Source organism: Nannospalax galili, unplaced genomic scaffold, assembly GCF_000622305.1.
Source record: "Nannospalax galili isolate Female #2095 unplaced genomic scaffold, S.galili_v1.0 scaffold571, whole genome shotgun sequence".
Taxonomy (NCBI): domain Eukaryota; kingdom Metazoa; phylum Chordata; class Mammalia; order Rodentia; family Spalacidae; genus Nannospalax; species Nannospalax galili.
In genome coordinates, this window is record NW_008330297.1 from 791,168 (window position 1) to 814,629 (window position 23,462).

At 42.9% G+C, this 23,462-nt stretch overlaps 1 protein-coding gene across 1 annotated transcript in view; it reads right to left on the minus strand.

Moving 5' to 3' along the window:
• Positions 1 to 547, minus strand: part of Sec24b (SEC24 homolog B, COPII coat complex component) — an 80,023-nt gene extending 79,476 nt beyond the window's left edge. Inside the window, exon 1 of the mRNA XM_008843761.3 lies at positions 487 to 547. Coding sequence (XP_008841983.1) covers positions 487 to 547 — 61 coding nt within the window. The remainder of the gene's footprint in view (positions 1 to 486) is intronic.
• Between the last annotated feature and the right edge of the window lie 22,915 nt (positions 548 to 23,462).

The window sequence follows — 23,462 nt, forward strand, 5'->3', positions numbered from 1 at the left end:
CGCGCTGGCCCAGGCGGCCTGGATCGGGAAGGGCAGGACCGAGGAGGACAGGGCCAAGGAGGGCAAGGGGCCCGTGGCCGCTCCCAACGGGAGCCCGCGTCCTGACGCTCGAGCCCCGAGCTCCGGGTCCCAGCCACCCACAACCCGAAGAGAAGCCTACTTTGTCTTTGTTAGCTATTCTTGCGTTTCACCAAAAAAAGGGGGAATTAAATTCCAAATTAAATAGAGCATTCAAGCCCCATGTTTGTTGGCAATGTACTAATTCCCGGGCAGAGAAGAATCATTTCTGTAAGGCAGATTATTCAAAACTTTAAATATTTAGGAGGAAGGGGAAAGGCGAAAATGGAGGAGAGCTGCCAGACAAACTTTTTTTTTTCTCCTTTTGCCAAGTGTTGGTATTTGGAGAAGCTATGGCATCCGAAAGTCCGAGTCAGCTTCCTTTGACCAAATTAGTTTCGAAATCTTTGCATGTCCCAGTGTGCTGACCGGCTACCGAGACTGCATTATCCAGTAGTTTGGACATCGTGGCGTCCGAAGTAGGCGCCATCATCCTATAGTGCCTGTGCAATTGCTCGGAAACTAATTCCGAGTGAGATTTAGTAAGATGACGTTTCTGGAGCGATTAACTGGAAGATTATACTAACCCTAGAGCTTCATTGCTCTAGAGTAATGCAAAGTCTTCCCTTGGTTGCTGCCACGAATTGATGAATACTTCGCAGCGCCAAACTACAAGTTAATAGAATTTTTGGAGCTGGAGTTACCACTCGTGTTCTGGGATTTATCAACCACACTGTGCTCTCTTCGAGTATATCATGGCATTTTCAGCTCTCCGCAGAAACCTAAACTTCAGATTTCACACCACTACATCAAGGGGGTCACCCGATTCAGCCTCCTGCACATCCCAGGAGTTCTTTGGATTGAGATTCAGGACTGCCATTATGTGGATAAGGGAACTGCTACGCAATTGGCTTTCCTCTAGAATATGTCCTCCTGGGTGTAAGGGGCTCATTTTAATTACGTATATGGATGTGGAATGAAGATTGATGCTGTCTCTTGATCTCTTGAGGGAAGACTCCTTAAAAGGACTGAGAGTCTGCATTTTCATCTCCATAATGTTCTCTCTCTCTCTCTCTCTCTCTCTCTCTCTCTCTGGTATTCTTTTTTTTTAGACAGTGGCTCCCTGTGTCCCCATCTGGCCTGGCCTTGAAGTCACTATGTAGATCAGGCAGGCCTGGATCCTCCTGTCCTGCCTCCTGGCTGATAGAATGTGTGAATTGCAGAAGAGACAGAAGTCTCATTAGGGAAAGCCATAAATCCCTCAAAGTGTCTAACTGGCCCTAAATTGGCAGTGTGGCCTTGCTCAAGCCTGGCTCTACCCACCCCTTATCAGTTGGTCACTCCCAAGCCTGAGAGAAAGTGTTTGTGGAGCCCACCTGTCTCCTCTAAGGCCATAGATAACATTTCTACCAGTTTCTGGAGAAATAATCTTGAGAAGGAGACCCTCAATCACTCCAAGGACACCAAGCCGGGACACTAACTCAACTCCTCAGTAAGTACAGCTGTGTCCCACAACCCTGGTATTGAAAACAAAAAACAAAAAACAAAAAAACATTTTCTTTGTCTAGCTGTAGAAGCTTGGTTCCTGTGGACAGCCTCTACCCCTCCCTGTGTCTTCTTTGTATAAAGGAAGGTCTGTTCCTTGCCTGTTGCAGGTCTGGCTCTGTTTTGTCTCCTATTTTTCTGTCTTTTATTTTCCAAAGATCTAACACTGGGTGCTGAGATTAAGACCAGGCCTTATTTTGTTTTATTTTATTTTATTTATTTTAGAGACAAGATCTCACTATACATCCAGGCTAACTCTATATCCTCTTGCCTCAAGACAGCCACGGGCAGCTCTTCACAGTCTTTGGCACCTGGGCTGCTTCCAGTTGTCCACCAGTTCACCATAGTAGTTGTCTAACTTGTATATGACCATGTTCAGGACATGCTATGCCAAATGGTGTGTGTACCAATGGCATTTTGGCATTCTGAGTATTTTAAGCTGAAGGAATTGGAGAAATGGTAGTTGTGGGAAGAACGCCCCAATATCCCCTCCCCCCACAAGTGGATCCTGAGATTTCTTGTGAAAGGTGCCATTCGCATCTGGGAGAGAGACATCCTCAGCTCTGAGACAGAATGCTCAGAGGCCTAAAGCAAACAGGCCTCGATAATTTCCCCTTATTGGCCTTTCCATTTTTTTTGTGACCTATTTTCATCAAATTTGGTTTTAAGACACATTTAACCCTTTCTTCAAGTTTTCAGTCCCTTAAGAAATCCTCATTGTCATATAAAATTAAGTCTGTTCACTGCTTTTCCTCTCTTCTGTTTTTCTTTTGTTACAGCGACTCCAGCTGGAAACTTGATAGTGCTCAGGGAATCTTAGAAAAAAATCATAAACCTGTAATTAGCAAAACTAGAGAGAAAACCAAAGTCTATTTCACTCCTGCACCTCCAACTCATTGCAAACTTGCCTGGCTTAATTTACACTTCTCATAAAGCTATGCTAACTATAATAGTCTAATTTGGCTGTGAAAGGATTGTCAGTTTTCACATAAGTAGAATTTGTGGGGCTAGAGAGATACCTCAGTTGGTAAAGTGCTTGCCTTGTAAACATAAGGACCTTAGTTGGATGGCCAGAACCCACATTAAAATAAAAAGCATGGTGGCATGTTTATATTCTCAACACCTAGCCTACTTTGGCACACTTTAGGCCAGCAAGAGAACCTGTTTTTTTTTTTTTTTTAAAAAAGAAGCTGGCGGGCATGGTGGCACATGCCTTTAATCCCAACACTTGGGAGGCAGAGGCAGGTGGATCTCTATGAGTTCAAGGCCAGCCTGGTCTACATAGGTCTAGGCCAGCTGGGGCTACAGGGAGCCCTGCCTCAAAAAGACCAAAAAGGAAAGAAAAGTGAAAGAACGGTGCCTGAGGACACCACCTAAACGTTGTCTCTGACTTCCACATGGCCATGTACCCGTGTGCATGCCCACCTACACACACACAGGCACACACACACGCACACAAACATCTTTTTTAAAAAAAAAAAGGTTCAGGATAATCTAAAGACAGTCCAGTTCTTCACTGGTAATATAACTAATATTGGTAATATTTCCTATTACACCACCAGAGTTGTGTTTGTTTTGAGACAGGGTCTCATGCATCCCAGGCTGCCTGACATTGAACATATAAGCTGTGGATGATCTTGAGCTTCTGATCCTACTGCCTCCACTTCTTTTGATCCTTCTGCCCCTGCTTCCCTAGAGCTGGGATTACAGGCATGCAGCACCATGCTCAGTTTACCTGGTGCTGGGGATTGTACCCAGGGCTATGAGCATGCTAGGCAAGTACTCCACCCACTGAGCCATGTCCATTGCCCACCATCGAGGTTTTCATTCTCTAATTTTAAAAAATATTTATTTTAAAATTTATTTACTAGCCAGGCGTGGTGGCACACGCCTTTAATCCCAACACTTGGGAGGCAGAAGCAAGTGGATCTCTGAGTTCAAGGTGAGTCTAGTCTAGTAAGTTCCAGCACAGCTGGGGCTACAGGGAGACCCTGTCTCAAAAAGACCAAAAAAAATAAAAGACAAAAAAAAATTTGTATTTATGTATTTTGTGTGTATGAGTTTTTTTGCACGCATGTAAGTGTACCTTGCGTTCAGTGCCTGCAGACATCAGAAGAGGGTGTTGGATCCCCTGGATCTAGAGTTACAGATGGGTGCTGGGAAGCAAACCTGGGTCCTTAAAAGAGCAGCCAGTGCTCTTAACCACTGAGCCATCTCTCTGGTCCCTTATTCCCTAATTTTTAAATCATGTTTTTTTACAATAGCAATAAAGGCCTGTTAAGAAAAACGTCCTTTTGGGACCTGGGGAGAGGGCTCGGCAGTTAAGAGCACTGGCTACCATTGCAGAAGACCCAAGTTCAGTTCCCAGTACCCACATGGTGGCTGATGTCTGTGGGCTTGGCATGCATGGGTGCACTTACATACATGCAAGCAAAACACTCATAAGATAAAAATAACCCCAAAATAATTGAAATCTTTTTAAATTTTATTTATTATTTTTAATTTTTTATGTGTATGAGTGTATTGCCTGCATGTGTGTGAGTGCACCCGTGTCATGCAATGCCTCCGAGGTCAGAAGAGGGCTTCAGATTCTCCTAGAACTGGAGTTAAGGACGGCTCGTAGCCGCCATGTGGGTGCTGGGATTCGAATCCAGGTCCTCTGCAAGAGCAGTCAGTGCTCTTTACCGCTGAGCCATCTCTCCAGCCCCTGAAATTTTTTTTTTAAAAGAAAGAAACAACAACAACAACAAACTTTTCCTGGTTAAGAATAGAACCTCTGGCCTGGGTGGAGACCTAACATATCAGTTCAGCCAGGTAAATCACCTGACCAAGGGGCCAGGAAGGTGGGCTAACCTTAAACCAAGCTAAAAAGATAATTCTTTTTGGCTTTTTGCTTGTTTGTTTGATTTGGTTTTTTAAAAAATTTGTTTTATTTTGTATGTATGTGTATTGCCTGCATGTATGTAAGAGCACCTGTGTTGTGCAATGCCCTCGGAGGTCAGAAGAGGGCGATGGATCCCCTAAAACCCTGGAAATGGAGTTATCAATAGTTGTTAGCTGCCATGTGGGTGCTGGGAACCTAATCTGGTTCCTCTGCAAGAGCAGCCAGTAGTCTTAACCACTGAGCCATCTATCTAGCCCCTGTTGTTTTGGGTTTTGGTTTTTTTGAGACAGGTCTCCCTGTAGTCCCGGCTGGCCTGGAACTCAATATGTAGACCAAGCTAGCCTCCATCTCTCAGAGATCTGCCTATCTCTGCCTCCCAAGTGCTGGGATTAACGGTGTGTGCCACCACACCTGACAGAATAATTAGTTCTTTAATGAACATGTATAAGTATTTTATATATCTCTAATGAATTTTTTTTTCCTGCCCAGAATCCCCACACACCTCCCCCATCCCAGTAGCTTCCCTGCCCATGGACATGCATCTTCATAAATGTGCCTACTTTTCTAAAAACTTCAGAAAAGCATAATCTTTCCTTTTCTTCCTTCTCTTTTCTGAGCATATTTTCTCTAACACTGTGGCCTTTCCTGACATTTCAGGCTCCCTTACTCAGCTTTCTCTAAAGTGCTCCTCCCTCCACATGGCCGCTAGTCCACTCCGTGGCTGGACCTGCATGCCAGCTTAAACAGCATGGCTTTTTTTCTTCTCTTCTCCATTCTCCTCTTCCAGGTGGCTGCTAGGATCTTGCCCGCCCTGGAGGCTTTTTTCTTAAACTCTAATAAAATTGTCTCCAAGCTTCCATTTGAGTCCATTCTTAAATTCTTTTATTAATGAGATTAAGAACCCTAGGAGAAGACCCCAATTTCTGCTGTATCATATGAACTTTATAAAACAACATTTCTCTTTTAGTGGCATTTTATATTAGGTATTCCTGTCCCAAATCCCATTCCCCTCCTTTATCTGATGCGTTTTACAAATGCATTTGTGGTTGGTCAAGTGTTACAGATACAATGAAGGGCAGGATGTAGTATGTCCACAAAGGTTTGTGGAATCTTTTGAGTATATGCCTACTGAAGTTTATTTGAATGTTTAATTTTTTTCCTACAAACGTGCTATATTTTTTGCTTTTGCCCCTTATAGAATGTCTATTCCTTCTTTCCATTAGAGCCTTCCAATTTGGGTCCTACTTCTCACATTACCACCAGCCAAACTACAGGAACGTGCTCGCCTTTATAGGAAATACTCTCAAGTTCTCGCACAGATCATTAGAATGTTATTTTGGCATGCTGTCAACTATGTAGTTTCTGTCCACATCATATCAGACATAGACTCACACACAGGGGAAGGAAATGCTGTTGGCGCAGGTATGCAGAGAGTAATAATAATATTAGTTGGTAGAGAAAGTACATGAAAGGTAAGAAAAATGGACGAATTTAAAATGCACCAGGGTGCTGGAGCGATGGCTCAATGGTTGAGAGTTGCTCATGTAGATGGCTCAGTGGTTAAGAGTTGCTCAAGTAATGGTTAATGGTTGCTCATGTAGAGGACTTGGGTTCAGTTTCCAGCACCCACATGGTGGTTAACAATTGTCGGTAACTCCAATTCCAGGGGATCTGATGCCCTCTTCTGGCCTACATGGGTATTGCATGCACATAGTGCACTTACATGCTGACATACAGACAAAATAAAAATATTAAAGATAAATAGATAAAGTGCACTGGGGAGATGGAAAACTTAAAAAAGCAGTCTGATGCAATGATTCATTACTGGAATTGAGCAGCCCATGTATTCCACCAGGAATATGAGAAACAGAGTCCACGAGTCTCTGCCATCAGAGACTAAAGGGAATGGAACGAGCAAGAATTTACTAGACACCTGCTATCCAACCTGAGAGCTCTTTAGGTTATCACCATTATCAAGACAAAAACAGATATTCAAAGGTTTGGTCTTTGATGACAAATAAAAATAAAATTACACTCTGCACAGTGTTTGAGAAAACAGGAGGCACATACAGCCCATTTCTAGAGTCATAGAGAAACTCGTTTGCTATGAACAGTTAGATGTCAAATGCTCTATTGTTCATCCATCCCCGTGTTCACAAGTTCAGGGTAAGGAGAAGACTTTATGGTCATAGGCCATATGTATAGCCCCACCAATCAGAAAGGGGAGTCAGTCCTTTGAAACTTCTGAACCAAGCTTACAAGTTGGTGCCTCTCTAATGTGTAAGTGAATCACTTGAGAATCTTGATCAAAGTGCCTAAAAACAAATTCCGAGTCTATCACTCTCAAGTCCAGCATTGGCAGACAAAAGAAAAATGAGGAGGAGCCCAATAGAGGGATGCTTTTGGAAGCTCTTGTCAAGAAATCCCAAGACTCTGATATGAACATTTGAAATTTGCCCTGTTCTGACTTTTTTCTGGTTCCCTGTCTAGAACTTGTAATGTTAACTACTCTTGCCTTTACTTCTCCTTCACAGCTCCTAGGCACAAGTCAAGGACTTTCTTTTCTCCCTACAGATAAGAGTTATGCAATTTTGGAGTCTTTTAGATAGACCCACTGAAGGGGTACCCCAATTGCCTCACCCTGCATCCCTGTTCAGCATGGAAGAAGCCAGAGCAGTCTGCGTCTTGATTCCCTATGGGAAATCTGGGTAACCTCTTCAGAGGATGTGTGATAAAAATAGGAGGTAGAAATTGGGTAGGCAGTTAGGGTAAAAAGACCCCAAAGAAAAGTAGCCAGTTTCTTGGCTAAAAGTCAAAATGCCCTTGGGCTTCTTAGCAACATACTCTGCTCCAAAGGCCAAAAATGTCAAAAGTATTTGGGAGCTCTTATCTACTCCCTAAAAGATTTTAGGGTTACCTCTTCAGAGGGGAAATGTAAGAGTAGCAAAAATCACCAAGGAAGGAAGGAAGGAAGGAAGGAAGGAAGGAAGGAAGGAAGGAAGGAGGAAGTTGTCAGAAAAAAAGTGATGGGGAGATGTGGGATGAGTTGGAGGGGAGGGATTGGGCATGGATTTGATCAAAACACCTTATATGCATGTATGAAATTCTCAATAATTTTTTTAAGTTAAAAAAAGTTGGGGGCTGGAGAGATGGCTCAGAGGTTAAGAGCACTGACTGCTCTTGCAGAGGACCTGGGTTCGATTCCCAGCACCACACATGGCGGCTATTTACTGTCCTTAACTCCAGTTCCAGGGGAATCTGAAGTCCTCTTCTGACCTCGGCGGCATTGCACGACACGGGTGCACTCACATACATACAGGCAATACACTCATACACATAAAATAATAAAAATAATAAATAAAATTTTTAAAAAAAGTTAACAAAATCCACTGCTTGCCATGCCTGTAATCACAGCACTTGGGAAGCAAAGGCAGGAGGCTTGTCTTCAGTCCCAGGGTAGCCTAGGCTACATGGGCTATGCTGCCCGACCTTCACATTGTCTGTGCCTAGTTCTGACATAGCTACACTGGCAATAAATCTGTCTTGCTTTGTAGTCTTTTTTTGTACTGAAGTAATTTTTTTTTAAATTTTGTGAATGCCATACAGGAGATTATTTCCAACTCTTCCAGTCCCTCTCCAACTTCTCTAATGTCCCCTGACTGCCTCTCAATTTCTTTCTTTTTGCTTTTTTTTTTTTTTTTTTTCTTTTTGCGACAGGGTCTCCCTGTAGCCCCAGCTGGCCTGGAACTTGCTATGTAGATCAGGCTGGCCTTGAATTCAAAGAGATCTGTCTGCCTCTGCCTCCCAAGTGTTGGGATTAAAGGCATTCACCACCACGCCCAGCTAAATCCTCACCTTTCAAAGGTCCTGGGCCAGTGTATCAGCAATCTCTGCCAATTTACGAGAAATTCAGAATATCAAGTTCTATCCCTGACCCTTGAATCACATGCTGCACTTTAACAAGATCTCCAGGTGATTCCTATTAAGTATTAAAGTTTGAGAAGTCCTGATTTTAAAAAAATGCAGGTTCTGATTGGGTAGTTTGGGATTGCCCAAGATTCTATATTTATTTATTTTATTATTTATGTACTTGAAGATTTATTTTTTATTTTTATTTATGTGTATATGTGGCTGTGTTAGTATGCACACATGTATTCAGGTGTCCATGGCGGCCAAAAGAGGGTGTGGGATCCCCTGAAGCTGGAGTTACACGTGGTTATGAGCTGCCCAGTGTCGGTATTGGAACCAAACTTCGGTCCTCTGCAATAGCAGCACTCTTAACCACTGTGCTGAGTCTCCAGCCCTATTCATGTATTTGAGACAGGTCTTGTTATGTTGCACAAATGACTATCAAACTTGTGGGTGGGATCAAATGATCCTCCTGCCTCACCTTTCAAGTAGCTGGGACTACAGGTACAACATATAGTTTTGGCTAGAGTCTGCATTTTTGTTGTTATGTTGGTTGAGAAAGATTCATATTGTAGGCCAGGCTAGCTTCAAACTCACTCTGTAGCCCACAGTGGCATTGATCTTGAGCTCATTCTGCCTCAGCCTCCTGAGTGCTGGGATTAGGTACAAGTCACCACAGCCAGCTTATATTTTGCATTTATTTTTACAAGCTTCCAGTTGCTGCTGGTGATGCTAGTCCTGTTCTATGAGCCATATTTTGGTAGTGTGAACTGAAGTTTACAGGAAAAAAAAAAGTCCCATGTTAAAAACTCTATAAGACCAAATGACTAAACTTCTGATAATGGAGAGTTGTTACAGATCAAAACCAAATTATCTTGGGCTGTTTTGGGAGCCATTCATTGTTTTCCCCTATAGCTGACCTAATACCCCTGTGACTACCAAAGCCTTTAAAATGCATTCTTAGTAAACCACTAGCTCCACCAAGCCAAAAGCTAAGCATGTCAGCAGATAGCATCTGAAACCTACAGCAGTTTCCCCTCCTTTGCTGTAACCCATGGAGCCCACCACTATATTTGGTAAATATCTTGATTTATGACTTTCTTAGTTCTGTACCTGACAAAAATCCCATGTAACTGCTTCCACAGTGGAACTTGGTATTTGGGGCACCTGAACCTGTGTTCTCAGACCATGTTTACCCATGTTTGGTTCTAGAATAAACTATTTCTTATTCCCTTTGGGATGAGAGCTGTGCTGTTGTATGAACAGTAGCAAAGTTCCAAAGGTCTTGCTGTCATTTACATTTGAAAGCCAGTTCAGGAAGGCAATGCCCTCCAATATCCTAAGGGAGCCTCATTAGCAGCCGCAGTGTGCCCACATTTGCTACCACTCAGTGGAAATGCTGAGATGAAAATGCGTCCTGTCGGATCCCTGGTTTTCTACAGCTGTAGCATTTTCTCAGCATTAAAAATACTTGAACTGGGCTGAGCATGGTAGTGCACACCTTTAATCCCAGCACTCAGGAGGCAGAAACAGGCAGATTGAATCAGCCTGTTCCACATAGCCAGTTTCAGGTCACTTGGGGCTACAGGAAGATCCTGTCTCAAAATAACAACCATAATTTTCTTGAACCATCTAGTGGGTTAATAGGTATCCATTAGAGAAATTTGTCATTTCTCCACATAATTCAACAGTGTTTCCACGTTGTTAGTTACTCTCTTTCTGGATGATTATTGTACAAAATGATGAATTAGTTTGCTTTGGAAGTTTAGTAGTTACTTTTGTAACCCCAGATAACTGATAAAAAACAACTTAAGAGCTTATGGCGTCAGAGGATTTCAGTCCCTCTGGCAGGAAGGCCTCTTCATATGGAAACAGTGTGTTGGAACCAAGGGTAGATGTAACTTGCAAAGGCCCACACAGTGACCTCCTGCCAGCTAGGCACCACATCCCAAGGCCTCCACAACCTTCAAAAATGGAACCATGAAGAGATGGCTCAGCAGTTAAGAGCACTGGCTGCTCTTGCAGAGGACCCAGGTTCGATTTCCAGCATCCACATGGCGGCTAACAACCATCCGTAACTCCAGTTGCAGGGGATTTGTGGGCATTGCATGCATAGGTGTATGCATGCGTGCAGGCAAACCCACTCATAATAATAAAATAAAAATAAATAATTCTGAAGGAAAAAAAAACAAACAAACAAAATAGCACCACCACAAGCTGAAGGCTGAACATTCAAAACACAAGCCTGTGGAACATTTGAGATTCAAGTCAAAACAGCCAGTCATAACAAAATACCATAGGCTGGATGGCTTGAACAATAGAAATGTATTTCCCTTCAGTTCCAGAGGCTGGAAGTCTGGTCCTCAAGCTTGTAGGGCAGGAGAAGTGTCTTAATCACTGAGCCATCTCCCCAGTCCAAGAGAGGGTTATTTTATTTTATTATTTTATTTTATTTATTTATTTTTTTGGTCTTTTTGAGACAGGGTCTCCCTGTAGCCCCAGCTGTCCTGGAACTCACTATGTAGACCAGGCTGGCCTTGAACTCAGAGATCCTCCTGCCTCTGTCTCCCAAGTGCTGGGATTAAAGGCATGTGCCACCAGCCCTGGCAAGAGAGGGTAATTTTAAATAGCAACTTCTCCCATGAGCATCCCTCCCTTTAAATACAACAAAGTAGAGAATGTTTTCCAGACATTCTCTGAGACTATTTCTGAGAAAAATATCCAGGAAGAGAAATATGCACTTTAGGAAATGCAGAGGAGGAAGCACAGACTGGGAGGTCTCCAGCTGTCCTCCATGTGTGGATGGCAGGTGTGAGAACAAGAAAAGCTCACTTTCTTACTTTGAGGAAAGAAGGTATCAGGTTCTTGCACGACAGGAGTGTACTTACATACATGCAGGTATAACACACATACACATAAAAATAATAAAATAAAATAAAAAATGTGCACTATGCAGTAAACATAGACATAATTTGTTAAGTGATAATTAGGCACAAATAACCACACACAACTCACTATAGTTAACAGCACATGCTTACTTTCAAAGGAAGGTAAAAGTTTAAGACAGAAATAATTGTTCCCAATTTTTTGTTTGTTTTTTTGAGATAGGGTTCCCCTGTAGCCCCAGATGGCCTGGAACTTGCTATGTAGACCAGGCTGGCCTGGATTTCACAGAGATCTGCCTGCTTCTGCCTCCCAAGTACTAGCATTAAAGGTGTGCACCACCACGCTTGGCCCCAATTACAAATTTTTTTGGATTTATTTTTTATTTCATGTGTATGAGTCTTTGCCTGCATGTATGTAAATGTTCCCATGTAGTGCTGTGCTTTCAGAGGCCAGAAGAGCATGTTAGATCCCCTGTAAATGGAGGTACAGAGGGTTGTTAGCCACCATGTGGGTGCTTGGGACTGCACTAGGTCGTCTGCAAGGGCAGCTTGTCTTAGCTGCTGAGTCATCTTTCCACCCTTTTCCCAGTTTTTAAGATTTATTATTACATATGTATGTGTGCAGGTGCTCATGTGCCATGGAATGCTTGTGGAGATCAAAGGATAACTCTTGGGAAACTAGCTGCCCATGAGCTTCTGGATGATTCTCCTCCCTTGCCTTAGGAGTGTAGGGATTACAGATGTGTACACTGCATCTGGCTTTTATCCAGAAGGAGCTCAGATAAGTAGACTTGTGGTATTTTTACCCACTGAGTCACTTTGGTGAACACTTATGTGTCAGGCATTGTTTTATATACAATAAAGGGTCATTTACATAAAAGGTAGACACATAGAAACAATTTTACAGATGAGAAAGCTGAAATTCAAAGAGATTGAGCATATTCTCCAATTCATACACTATTAGTAAGAGGATTCACACAGTAAGAAATGAGATTGCCCCAAAGACTCAGAGACCAGGTACAAATGTCCAGTCTCCAGCCACTGCCAATGCCCATTAGTAGGCTTTTCTCCAGTATCTCTTAGCTGGGCATGGAAACTACGAGATTTCAAGCAACACAACCAAACACCCCCTCCCCCTCAAACAAAAGCAGAGCAAAACAAAACAAAACCCACCTTAGCAAACTTTACTAAGATCATAGTGGTTTAATATAATTTCAAAAAATTATTTATTTACTTATTTTATGTGTATGAGAGTATTGCCTGCATGTAAGTGCACCATGTGAGTGCAATGCCTTCAGAGGCCAGAAGAGGGTGTTATATCGCCTGGAACTGTAGTTACCTATGGTTGTTGGCCACCATGTGGGTGCTGGGAACCTAACCCAGGTCCTCTGCAAGAACAGCCAGTGCTCTTAAGCAGCGAGCCAACTCTGCAGCCCCATTTAATATAATTTTGTCTTATTACGAAAAGAACCAGGGCTGAAGAAATGACTCAGCAGTTAATACTGGCTGCTCTTGCAGAGGACCAGGGTTTGAATCCCAGCACCCACACGGCAGCTAACACTGCCCATAACTCCAGTTCCAGGGGCTCTGGCTCCCTCTTCTGTCCTCTGTGGGCATTGCATGACATGGGTGCACTTATACACATGCAAGCAATACGCTCATACACATAAAATAAAAAGACAATTAAAAAAGAAAAGAACCATTAAAAAGTTAATCTAGTTAGGTTATTAAAAAATACTAGTAGACTGGGTGTGGTGGCTCACGCCTTTAATCCCAGCACTTGGGAAGCAGAGGCAGGCGGATCTCTGTGAGTTCAAGGCCAGCCTGGTCTACATAGTGAGTTCCAGGACAGCTGGGGCTACAGGGAGACCCTGTCTCAAAACAAACAAACAAACAAAAAAAACCCTAATATAGCTTAATTTTTTAAATCGAGCTTTTGAAAATTAAAAACTAAATTGAAATTTCTAAAACTTAAGCAAATTCTAAATATATGAAGAGGCCTTTTACAAAAAGACTTACATTTGAGGCTTTACCATGCATGCAGCCGTCCTCTTCCACTTATTGGTTTTAAAAGCAGATCAGAAAGCCTTATCCCCAGCTACTTCCGTTGTAAAATATTGGTGGGCCTCTATCGCCATCTCGTGGACGAAATGGATATAGTCTGCCGAGAAAAGGAGACTAAGCATAGCGACTGATCGGAAAGGAATGCATGGATGGTAATATAAATGGGTACACTAGTTTACTTCCAGGTAGTTAGAAAGGAGCAACACTTGTAGGCATTGAATATAGAACCGAGAGAGTAAAAATATCTTAGCTGGCGGGGTGGCCCCCATCTTTGATCCCAGCACTCTGGACGTAGAACAGCCCTACCAGGCTTCTCCAGTGAAGGGCTTCACAAATAGCCTTGTCTGCTCCAGTGGGGCCTGGACGGCTGGAATTTTCCATACAATGCTGCGTGCTGTGGAGAGTGGGTTGAAGGAATCCAGCCGAAGTAGATATTTTAACTTTCTCTCTCTCTCTCTCTCTCTCTCTCTCTCTCTCTCTCTGTCTTTTTTCAGATAGGGTCTCCCCTTAGCCCCAGCTGGCCTGGATCTCGATATGTAGGCCAGGCTGACCTTGAATTCACAGGGATCTGCCTGCCTCTGCCTCCTGAGTGCTGGGATCAAAGGTGTTTGCTACTATGCCTGGAATTTCTATTTTAAAATACAGATCATGGGGCTGGAGAGATGGCTCAGCAGTTAAGAACACTGGTTATTCTTGCAGAAGACCCGGGTTCGAATCCCAGCACTCACATGGCAGCTAACAACTGTCTGTAACTCCAGTCCCAGGGAATCCGACAGCCTCTCATTATGAAAGGAGGTCTTCTCACCTCCACACTAGTAGCCCACTCCTTACTCTCACATGCACACAATGTAATAAAAAAAATTAATAAATAAAAATTTTTTTAGTGCAGATCATTTTACATGAATTGCAAACTTTAAGTGCTGGATGGGTTGGGGGGAGTGTAGCAGAGGAAAAACATTTGGCAGTACTGGTAACTGGGTTGTCCCAGCATTCCACCCGCTGTACAAGACATGGCTGTATTTCACATGGTGGTTAAGTTGGGCCACGGGTCTGGCTGTGGCCATTCACTTACAAGTTACAATGTCAAAATTCCTGTGAATCTAGAAATATAATTAACATTTGAAAATAAGACAGAATAGCTCTTATGCTAGGAAGCAATTTTATTTATTTATTTATTTATTTATTAAGTTCTTTAAATTTTTTAAAATTGAATTTGTTCTTTGGCAATTCAATATTTGTATAGAGTGCATACTGATGGTTTTAATTTCTAATTATTTCCAGTCTCTCATCTTGCCCCTATTACTCCGCCTTCCCCGGCTACACGTTCCTTTCCCATGTTTATGTCTTTTTGTTAAGTTTTGAGTTTGAATTTAACAGGGGTCTTCTACGTGATCACAAGTTTGGAACCACATGTTGGAGCTTGGTGGGTACACAACTGAAGACATTGACTGCGCACCCCTAGAATCCATCCGCCAATCTGCCGGCTCCTCCCCACTTCATGACTGACTGTTGGTCGGCCCGGTCTTGTGCAGGCCCAGTGCAGGCAGCCTTAGCTGCTGGAGGACCATCACTGCACTGGCCGGGCCATGCCCAGAAGACAGCATTTCACAGCCCTCCACTGTCTTCCAGTCCTTTCATCCTCCCTGCCTTTTCTTCCCAGATGTTTTCTGTCGGTGTCCATCTATGAACTCGCCCCTCCACCCCCAGGCTGGCCTTGAACTGATTTTCCCGCCTCTACCCTTGGTTAACGTCTTCAGATGTCTTTAGACGTCACTGAGTCATTTTTCTCTTAGTGTGCCAAATGAGATATTAAAAATACACAACTGTCAATATCGTCCTCTCCTCAATCAATATATGGCAAGTGATATGAGATGGGATAAAATACCATGGTTATTTTTTCATATTTTGTATAAAAAATTATAGTCATGAATAAATGCCGTCTTTCATAGCAGTCAACTTGGGAAATGATTATTTATTTAATATTCTAATATTCAAAACATTGTAGACAGTCATGAATAACAGAAGCTATGACTACCAGCTCAGGGCCTGAAAGAAAAAGAAGAGAAAGGAGGGATGTGAGGGTAGGAGGGTCTCGTTGGGAGAAGGGGCCAAAGTGAGTGTGAGGGGTGAGCGAAGGGAGGGGCTGGTGTAAGCAAATGCACTGCACATAGACACGACGTCAAAACTTAGAAAATTAGCTAAAATCAAAGCAAACAAAATTTAAAAGAAGTTTTTAGAATATGAGTGGGAAAATGGCTTAATGGGTAAAGGCCCTTGTCACTGAGCTCGACGACCTGAGTTTGACTCCCAAGATCCACATGGTGGAAAGAGAGAACTGGTTCCTGCAAGTTGTCCTCTGACCTCCACACAGTTGTTGTGATGCACACACACACTCAGATATATATGTACATATAGACACAAAAATAGAATAAATAAAAATTTTCAAATAATATTTTTATTAATTATTTGAGAGTTTCATATAATGCATTTTGATCATATTCACCCTCCCTCCTAAAATCTATTTTAGGAATTATAGAAATCACAAGCCTCTGTATTTTCCCAGCTCCCAATGTCTTCAACTGCATGACTGTGACAAAGATCTATTACTTACCTGCTTTCTTCATGCTTTGGAACCCTCCTCTAGGACTGTCTGTGCGCTTGCTTGTACAATTGACTTTTAGTTCAGGCATTTGATTTTTTTTTTTTTTTTGAGACAGGGTCTCCCTGTAACCCCCACTGGCCTGGAACTCGCTATGTAGATAAGGCTGGCCTTGAAGTCACAGAGATCTGCCTGCCTCTGCCTCCTGAGCACTGGATTAAAGGCATGTACCACCTTGCCCAGCTAGCTCAGGCTTTTGAGTAAGAACTTCTCCCCCTGAATGTCTGGCTATCCTTGATATCTGATGAGCAGATACCCCTGGTGATGGCTGATGTTGGCATCTTCAGCCCAAATTGTGTTAGGTTGGCTTATCTAGAGAATCCCATTTACCCCTGGGTTTTCTCTTAGTAATTTTCCACTCACCAAATTCCACTCTGCTCCTTGGGTACACATTCCCACTTGCCTGTTCTGTACGGGAAGAGGAACCCAGTTTCACTCCCCTTTCAAGGTTCCATTGCAGTGGTCGCTAACCCTATGTCAATTGTCCTGGAGAGTCTTTCTGTGCTTCAACAAACATCACTGACTAAAAAAACCCAAAAAACCCAAACACCAGCTTCAAACAACTGATAAACTCCTAAGCAAGCTACGTAGGATACTCAGCCCTTCAAGTGATGGCATCTTACTTGACTAGGATGAGTTCTAAGACCCTCATGTCCATGAGTCACATCAAACCTGACCTGACCCTGTCTACACTGCAATGCTTAATGCTTAGGATTAGGGCTAATCCTATGGTTAGATAGGTTTCCAGAAGATCAGGATGTGAACCCTGACCTGGGCTGCTTGGTGGAGAAGTTCCCTTGCCGGACAACTTGTGTACTCCTCTTGGCTTCCTTTCTTCTTTGCCTCCTCCCGTTCCTCACCTCACAGTTACAGGCAGAATGCTTAGTCATACACTTGCTGCTTAGTCATACTTTTGCTACACCACCCTACAGTCCAAGGGATTAGGAGTGAGGCACCTGATACAAGCAAAATTTGGATCCTCAATAAACAAATCAGAGCTGGTGAGATGGCTCAGTGGGTAAAAGGACTTGCTATGCAAGCTTGACAACCTGAATTTGATCCCCAGAACCTACAGTGGAAGGAGAAAACTGACTCCAGAAAGCTGTCCTCTGACCTCCACATGACCCTGCACCCCCCCATCACACACAATACACTAATAAAATAATAATAACTTTAAAAATGCTGCTGGAGAGATGACACAATGGTTAAGAGCACATACTGCTCTTGCAGAGGACCTGTGTTCAGGTCCAAGCACCCATATCAGGCAGCTCACAACTGCCTGTAACTTCAGCTCTAGGAGATCCAACCCCCTCCCTCTTCTGGCTTCCATGGCACTTGAACTTATATACATGTACTCACACACAGGCACACACATATGCATGTAATTAAAAATCAAAAAAATCTTAAGAAAATCATAGTCCTTTCATGCTTGCTTAGGATTAAGGATAAAATAATCCAGTTTTACTCTGGAATTTCTCTTAAGTGGAGGGGCTGTAGACTCGGTCTGTGGGGCTTTAGGCTCAGTCTATTGGAGTGGCTGTCAGTGGTATGTCCTTCCTCTGCCTTGCAACTCTACTTATTAGTAGGGCGAGAAAGACTAGATAATTACCACTGCAAGTGAAACCCTCTCAAGAGCGGTGATTCAGAGGACAGCTGACAGCTAGTGTAGCCCAGAGTGACCTCGAACTCATCATCCACCTGCCTTTAAGTATTGCGATTCCAGATGTGCATCTGGCACATCTGTACAATTTGGTACAGCAAATATTCAGTAAGTGACTGTTCTGTAAAATACTTAGTCTTTGTTAGCTAAATCAATGCAAAGGTTAGTTACACCTAAGAGTTTCTTTGTGGGGCTGGAGAGATGGCTCAGCAGTTCAAAGCACTGGCTGCTCTTGCACAGGGCCTGGGTTTGGTGTAGTGGAAATGGGGTACCACCATTCAGTGCTCTTTGGGTGGAGTACCAAATTGAGGTTGACTATGAAATGAGATCAGGTGCTCAGGTCACAAAACAGAAGAGCACATGGTTTTGCTAGGGTTAATTAAAAGTCATTAGTTGGGGTTGGAGAGATGGCTCATTGGCTAAGAGCACTGGCTGCTCTTGCAGAGGACTGTGGTTCAATTCCCAGAACCCACATGGCAGCTAACAACCATCTGTAACTCTAGTTCCAGGGATCTCACACCCTTTTCTGACCTTCATGGGCATTGTACAACATGGGTGCACTTACATACATGTAGGCAAAAGTACTCATACACATAAAATAAAAATAATAAAATATGTAAAAAAGTCATTGGTCCAGATTAGGTCCATTTTGTCATTCCCACACCTGCTCCTTCTCCTCCTCTTCTTTTTTCTCTACTTGGAATACTGATTTTGTTTTATCTTCTTTTTAAAATGTTTTAAAAAAGATTTTATTTATTTATTTACATGTGTGTGTGCATGTGGCTGTGCCTGTGCCTGTGCCTGTGGAGGCCAGAAGCATCAGATCCCCTGGAGCTGGAATTATAGGTGCTTGTGAGCCACCCGATGTGGGTACTGAGAGCCAAATTTGGATCCTCTGGAAGCATCTCTCCAGCCCTTATTTATCTTCTTAATAATTTTTTCTTTTGTGTTTTTTTGAGATAGGGTCTCCCTGTAACCTCAGCTGGCCTGGAACTTATGTAGACCAGGCAGGCCTGGATCTCACAGAGATCTACCCACTTCTGCCTCCTGAGTGCAGGGATCAAAGGCATGTGCCACCACGACCAGCTCAATATTTTTTAATATGTGTTAATTGTATATATTATAGGGTTCAGCATGATGTTTCAGTACATACATGTAACACACATGGATCTAATCTGGCTTCACTTTGTGTCTCCCACTTCCACCTCTACTAATCACTATTTTATACCTACAGGTTGACATGATTTTTTTTACATGTAAGGAGGAATACATGTACTTGCCTTTCTGCATCTGGTTTATTTTACTTAACATAGTGTCTTTCAATTCCATTCATTTTGCAACAAATGGTAGCATTTAATTACAGTTATACCTGAATAAAGAACCCGATGCTCAACTTTAGTCTTTTTTAAATTAATTTTTAAATCTTATTTCATGTGTATGAGTGTATTGCTTGCATGTATGTAAGTGCACCTGTGTCATGGAAAGCCTGTGGAGGTCAGAAGAGGGTGTTGGATTCTCCTGGACCTGGAGTTAGGGATGGTTGTTAGCTGCCATGTGGGTGCTCGGAATCAAACCCAGGTCGTCTACAAGAGCAGCCAGTGCTCTTAACCTCTGAGCCATCTCTCCAGCCCTTTAGTTTAAAAATTTATTTCTTTATTTCTTTATTTTTGTTTTATATGTATGAGTATTATGTCTGCATGTATGTAAGTGCACCTGTGTCACGTAATGCCTGTGGAGAACAGAAGAGGGAGTCGAATCTCCTGGAGTTATGCCTGGTTGTTGGCCATTATGTGGGTGCTGGGATTCAAAGGTGGATCTTCTGTAAGAGCAGCCAATGTTCTTACCACAGAGCCATCTCTCCAGGGCCTTAACTTTAGTTTTTAAGATTGGACCTGAGCAGGAGAGCATCATTTCTCCAGCTGTCTCCTGGAATTGTGCTGTTGAGCCAAGCTTCACCCATGGTTTTATTTAAAACCATTTCTCCAGCATGAATCTGGGGAACTAGAAGCTTGGATCCACCCGTATGTGTCAGACGTTCTCGCCCTTTCATCCCTGGGTCTAGAGCCTCTCATACACACAATGCCAAGCATTCTTCTCAATCTTGTGAAGATTCACTGTTAATTCTCAAGCATTCCCGCATTTGGGGTACCTTGGGGTGGAGGACCAAATTGAAGTTCTGAGGGGTCAGGATCAGGTGCCCAGGTCACAAGAGCACATGGCTCAGCAAGCTTGTTTGCAGTAGTCTTTTGGTTGCAAGGTTAATTAAAAGTCGTTAGTTCAGATTCTGTCCATTTATAAAAGTCATAACTACATTTATAGTTGAATAATATTCCATTATGTATACACATACACCACATGTCCTTCCATTCATCTGCAGGCGTGCAATTGAGTTGATGCCATGTCTTTCCATTGTGAACACTGCCACAATAACCTGAACATGTAGGTGCCTAGCTGGCATGCTAATTTTATTTCTTTTGGATATATACCTGAAGTGGGATAGTGGGATCACATGGTAGTTATATTTTGCATATTCTGAGGAATTGCTATGCTGTTCTTAGAGTGGCATCTTTTTGTTTGTTTGTGAAGCCTCAGCTGACCTGGAACTTGCTATGTAGACTAGGCTGGCCTCCAACTCACAAAGGTCTGCTTACTTCTGCCTCCTAAGTGCTGGGATTAAAGGCATTTGCTACCTTGCCTGGCCTCTTGGAACGGTTTAAACTAATAAAGAGATCATGAGACATGAGCTGTTATTAGTGAGTCTTCTTTTTTTATTTTATTTTAATTTTATTTTATAAGTGTGTATTGCCTGCATGTAGGTAAGTGCACCCATGTCGTGCAATGCCTGCAGAGGTCAGAAGAAGCTGTTAGATCCCCTGGGACTGGAGTTACAGACAGTTGTTAGTTGCCATGTGGATGCTGGGATTCAAACCTGGGTCTTCTGCAAGAACAACCAGTGTTCTTAACCACTGAGCCATCTCTCCAGCCCCGTGAGTCTTCTTGAAGTCTGAGTCTTTCATCAAGTTTCTCTGACAGTGGTAGGCTGCTGTAACTCTATCATCTGGAAGATTCTATTGCCACTCACAGGCCAACTGCTCCCATGGCCGTCACTCTGTCCTTCACAGTGTGGGTCTCAGCTTTCGTGAATGTCTTTGTGTGTCAGTTATTTTCCTCATTACTGTGACAAAGTGCCTGACAGAAGCAATTTAAGTGTGGAAAGATGAAGCGCGTGGCTTCAGAGGATCATAACAAGGAAGACATGGCTGAGTAGCTCCTTAGTGGTGGCGCGTGTGGCAGAACTACTTCTAAGTTGTCTAGATCAGAAAGCAGAGAACAGGGGACTAAAGAGATGGCTCAGCAGTCAAGAACACTGGCTGCTTTTGCAGAAGACCTGGGTCCAAATCCTAGCACCTACATGGTGGCTAACAACTGTCCATAACTTCAGTTCCAGGGGATCCAACAGCTTCTTCTGTCCTCTGCGGGCATTGCACGACATGGGTGCACTGACCTACATGCAGGCATAGCACTCATACACATAAAATAAAAATAATAAATAAAAATGTTAAAAAAGCACAAACATAATGTAAAAGATTTAAGTCATTTGACTTCATAAAAATTGAAGACTTCTGCTCTTTCAATGACACTATTAAGAAAAGCCATTCAGTATTGTAGAAAATACATAGATTATATAAAGTAAAAACTAAGACTGTATTAATCTGTTAGGGCTGCCATAAGAAAATATCACTGATGTGGAAAGGGGGTCCAAATATAATTAATATGTATTGTATGAAATTCTCAGAGAATAAAAAAAAAAAAAGAAAATATCACTGAATGGCTTAAACAATAAAAATGTATCTCCCCAGCTTTCCGGAGGCCGGAGGTCCCAGATCAAGCAGTCAGTGGGGGCTGCCTTCTCCCAGGTCTTCTCTTTTTGACCTATAGGTGTTGCCTTCTCACTGGATCCACCCGTGGTCTTTGCTCTGTGTTCACGTCTGTGTCAGATCTCTTCTAGTGAAGACTCATAAGCCACTTGCAGGCTGTGCTGCCAGAGCGTTCTGCCTGTCTCTGTACTCCCTCTCCTAGTAATACTTTTGAATTGTTTCCTCTTCGTGCAGATTTATTTATTTCCTACTTCTTTCCTGTTTACCACAAATTCAAAGCAGTATAATCCAGTAGGAATGAAGCACGGCATTAGTCACCTACAGCCCAGCAAGGCAGGTAGGCATTCTGCAGGGTCTGATGAATCATTTTTCATAGCAATAGTAAAGGGAAAATGCAAGGTGCCTTGTCCAAAAGAGCAAAAGGAAAGGGCCAACAACGGCATTAAATAGATTTCTTTTTATTTCAGACTCTTTCAACTCGTGTCTTTTGTCTTTTATATAATATTATTCTAAACAGCAAAAACATTTAACATTTAATGAATGGATTTTGCCATTCATCCTTACAATGTACAGTGCCAGTTTAAACGCAAATATGAGAATCACCATAGTTATACAGTCAGTACTCAGCATCAGATTCCCTGGAACTGGAGTTATGGATGGTTGTTAGCTACCATGTGGGTGCTGGGAATTGAACCCAGGTCCTGTGCAAGAGCAGCCAGTGCTCTTAACCACAGAGCCATCTCTCCAGCCCCACCAGCATTCTACTCATTGTTTAATGAAGAATAAGCAAGGAACAAAAGGAAAAGGGACCAGATTCCCTGTATTTTTCTCCGTTTCTATGATGTCTTTAGCATAATGGTTCTCATACTGGGAAGCAACGTGCACAGGGATGACATGGGAAGCGTCCTTCCTTCCTTGTGATTCCTCTTTTGGCCTTCAAAGTGAGTTTTTGTTGGACTAAGTGTGGCTCCTTGGGGGCCGTCAGCCAGGTCATGCTCACCTGTACTTGCCTTGAGTCTCTCTGAAACTTCATTTCTTCCACCATCTCCACCCCCCATCTCTTGGACCACAGAAATGCTCAGACTTGTTCCTCTGCATCTGTTCTTGTAAATTCACTCTAACAAATTTGACCTTTTTGAATACCAAACCTAATCATGTTGTTTCTATAGCAATTTTCTCTGAATCAGAAGACTTCTGCCTAGAAGGAGGAGGGAGGTCTGTATGACTTGGAAATAAAAGGAGGCTCCTAAAGTTAGAACATTCACAAGGCCCCTCCCCAAGGTTATTTAAGCAGCGACAATTTCTGGGAAGATTTGCCCCAGATGCCGTGCAACTCATTCAGGGAGCTCCAGAGACACAGCTTTTGTGAGACCTCATCCGCACTGGGGTGCTCTTCCGTAACAGCTGCCTTGAATCACCCATGCTCTTTAAGTGGCCCTGATAAACTCACTGGTTCACTAAGCTAGACTTGGGTGGCATTTCTTTGGTCTCCTGTCCGTGCCCTCTGTGGGGTTCATATATTTGTTCAAATATTCCTAGTTTTCTGCAGTCTATAAACAAGAGAGAAGAAATGCCTTTTCTAAAGAAATCTTCTGCTGTCACAACACTTTTTGCCAGTGGCGATTGGTCATTTATCCCTGATATCACCTGAATAATGTGCCTTTTATATGGGCCACGGCTTTTCTGCTCACTGTTGTTTTGCTCTCTCTTCTCCCCATCTGCTCCACCTTCCTACACCTAGAACCTCCCTCATACACACCAGGAGATCCACCATTCATCACTGAGTGAAATGATTTCCAAATTGATCAGACTTACCCTTTTAGAGTCTAAGGAATTGCTGACTCTAATGGTACCTTTGTAGCATTGCAAATAAGTGGACTGTCCGTGCACCTCAACATTCCTTTCTTCTTCTCTTGCCAGT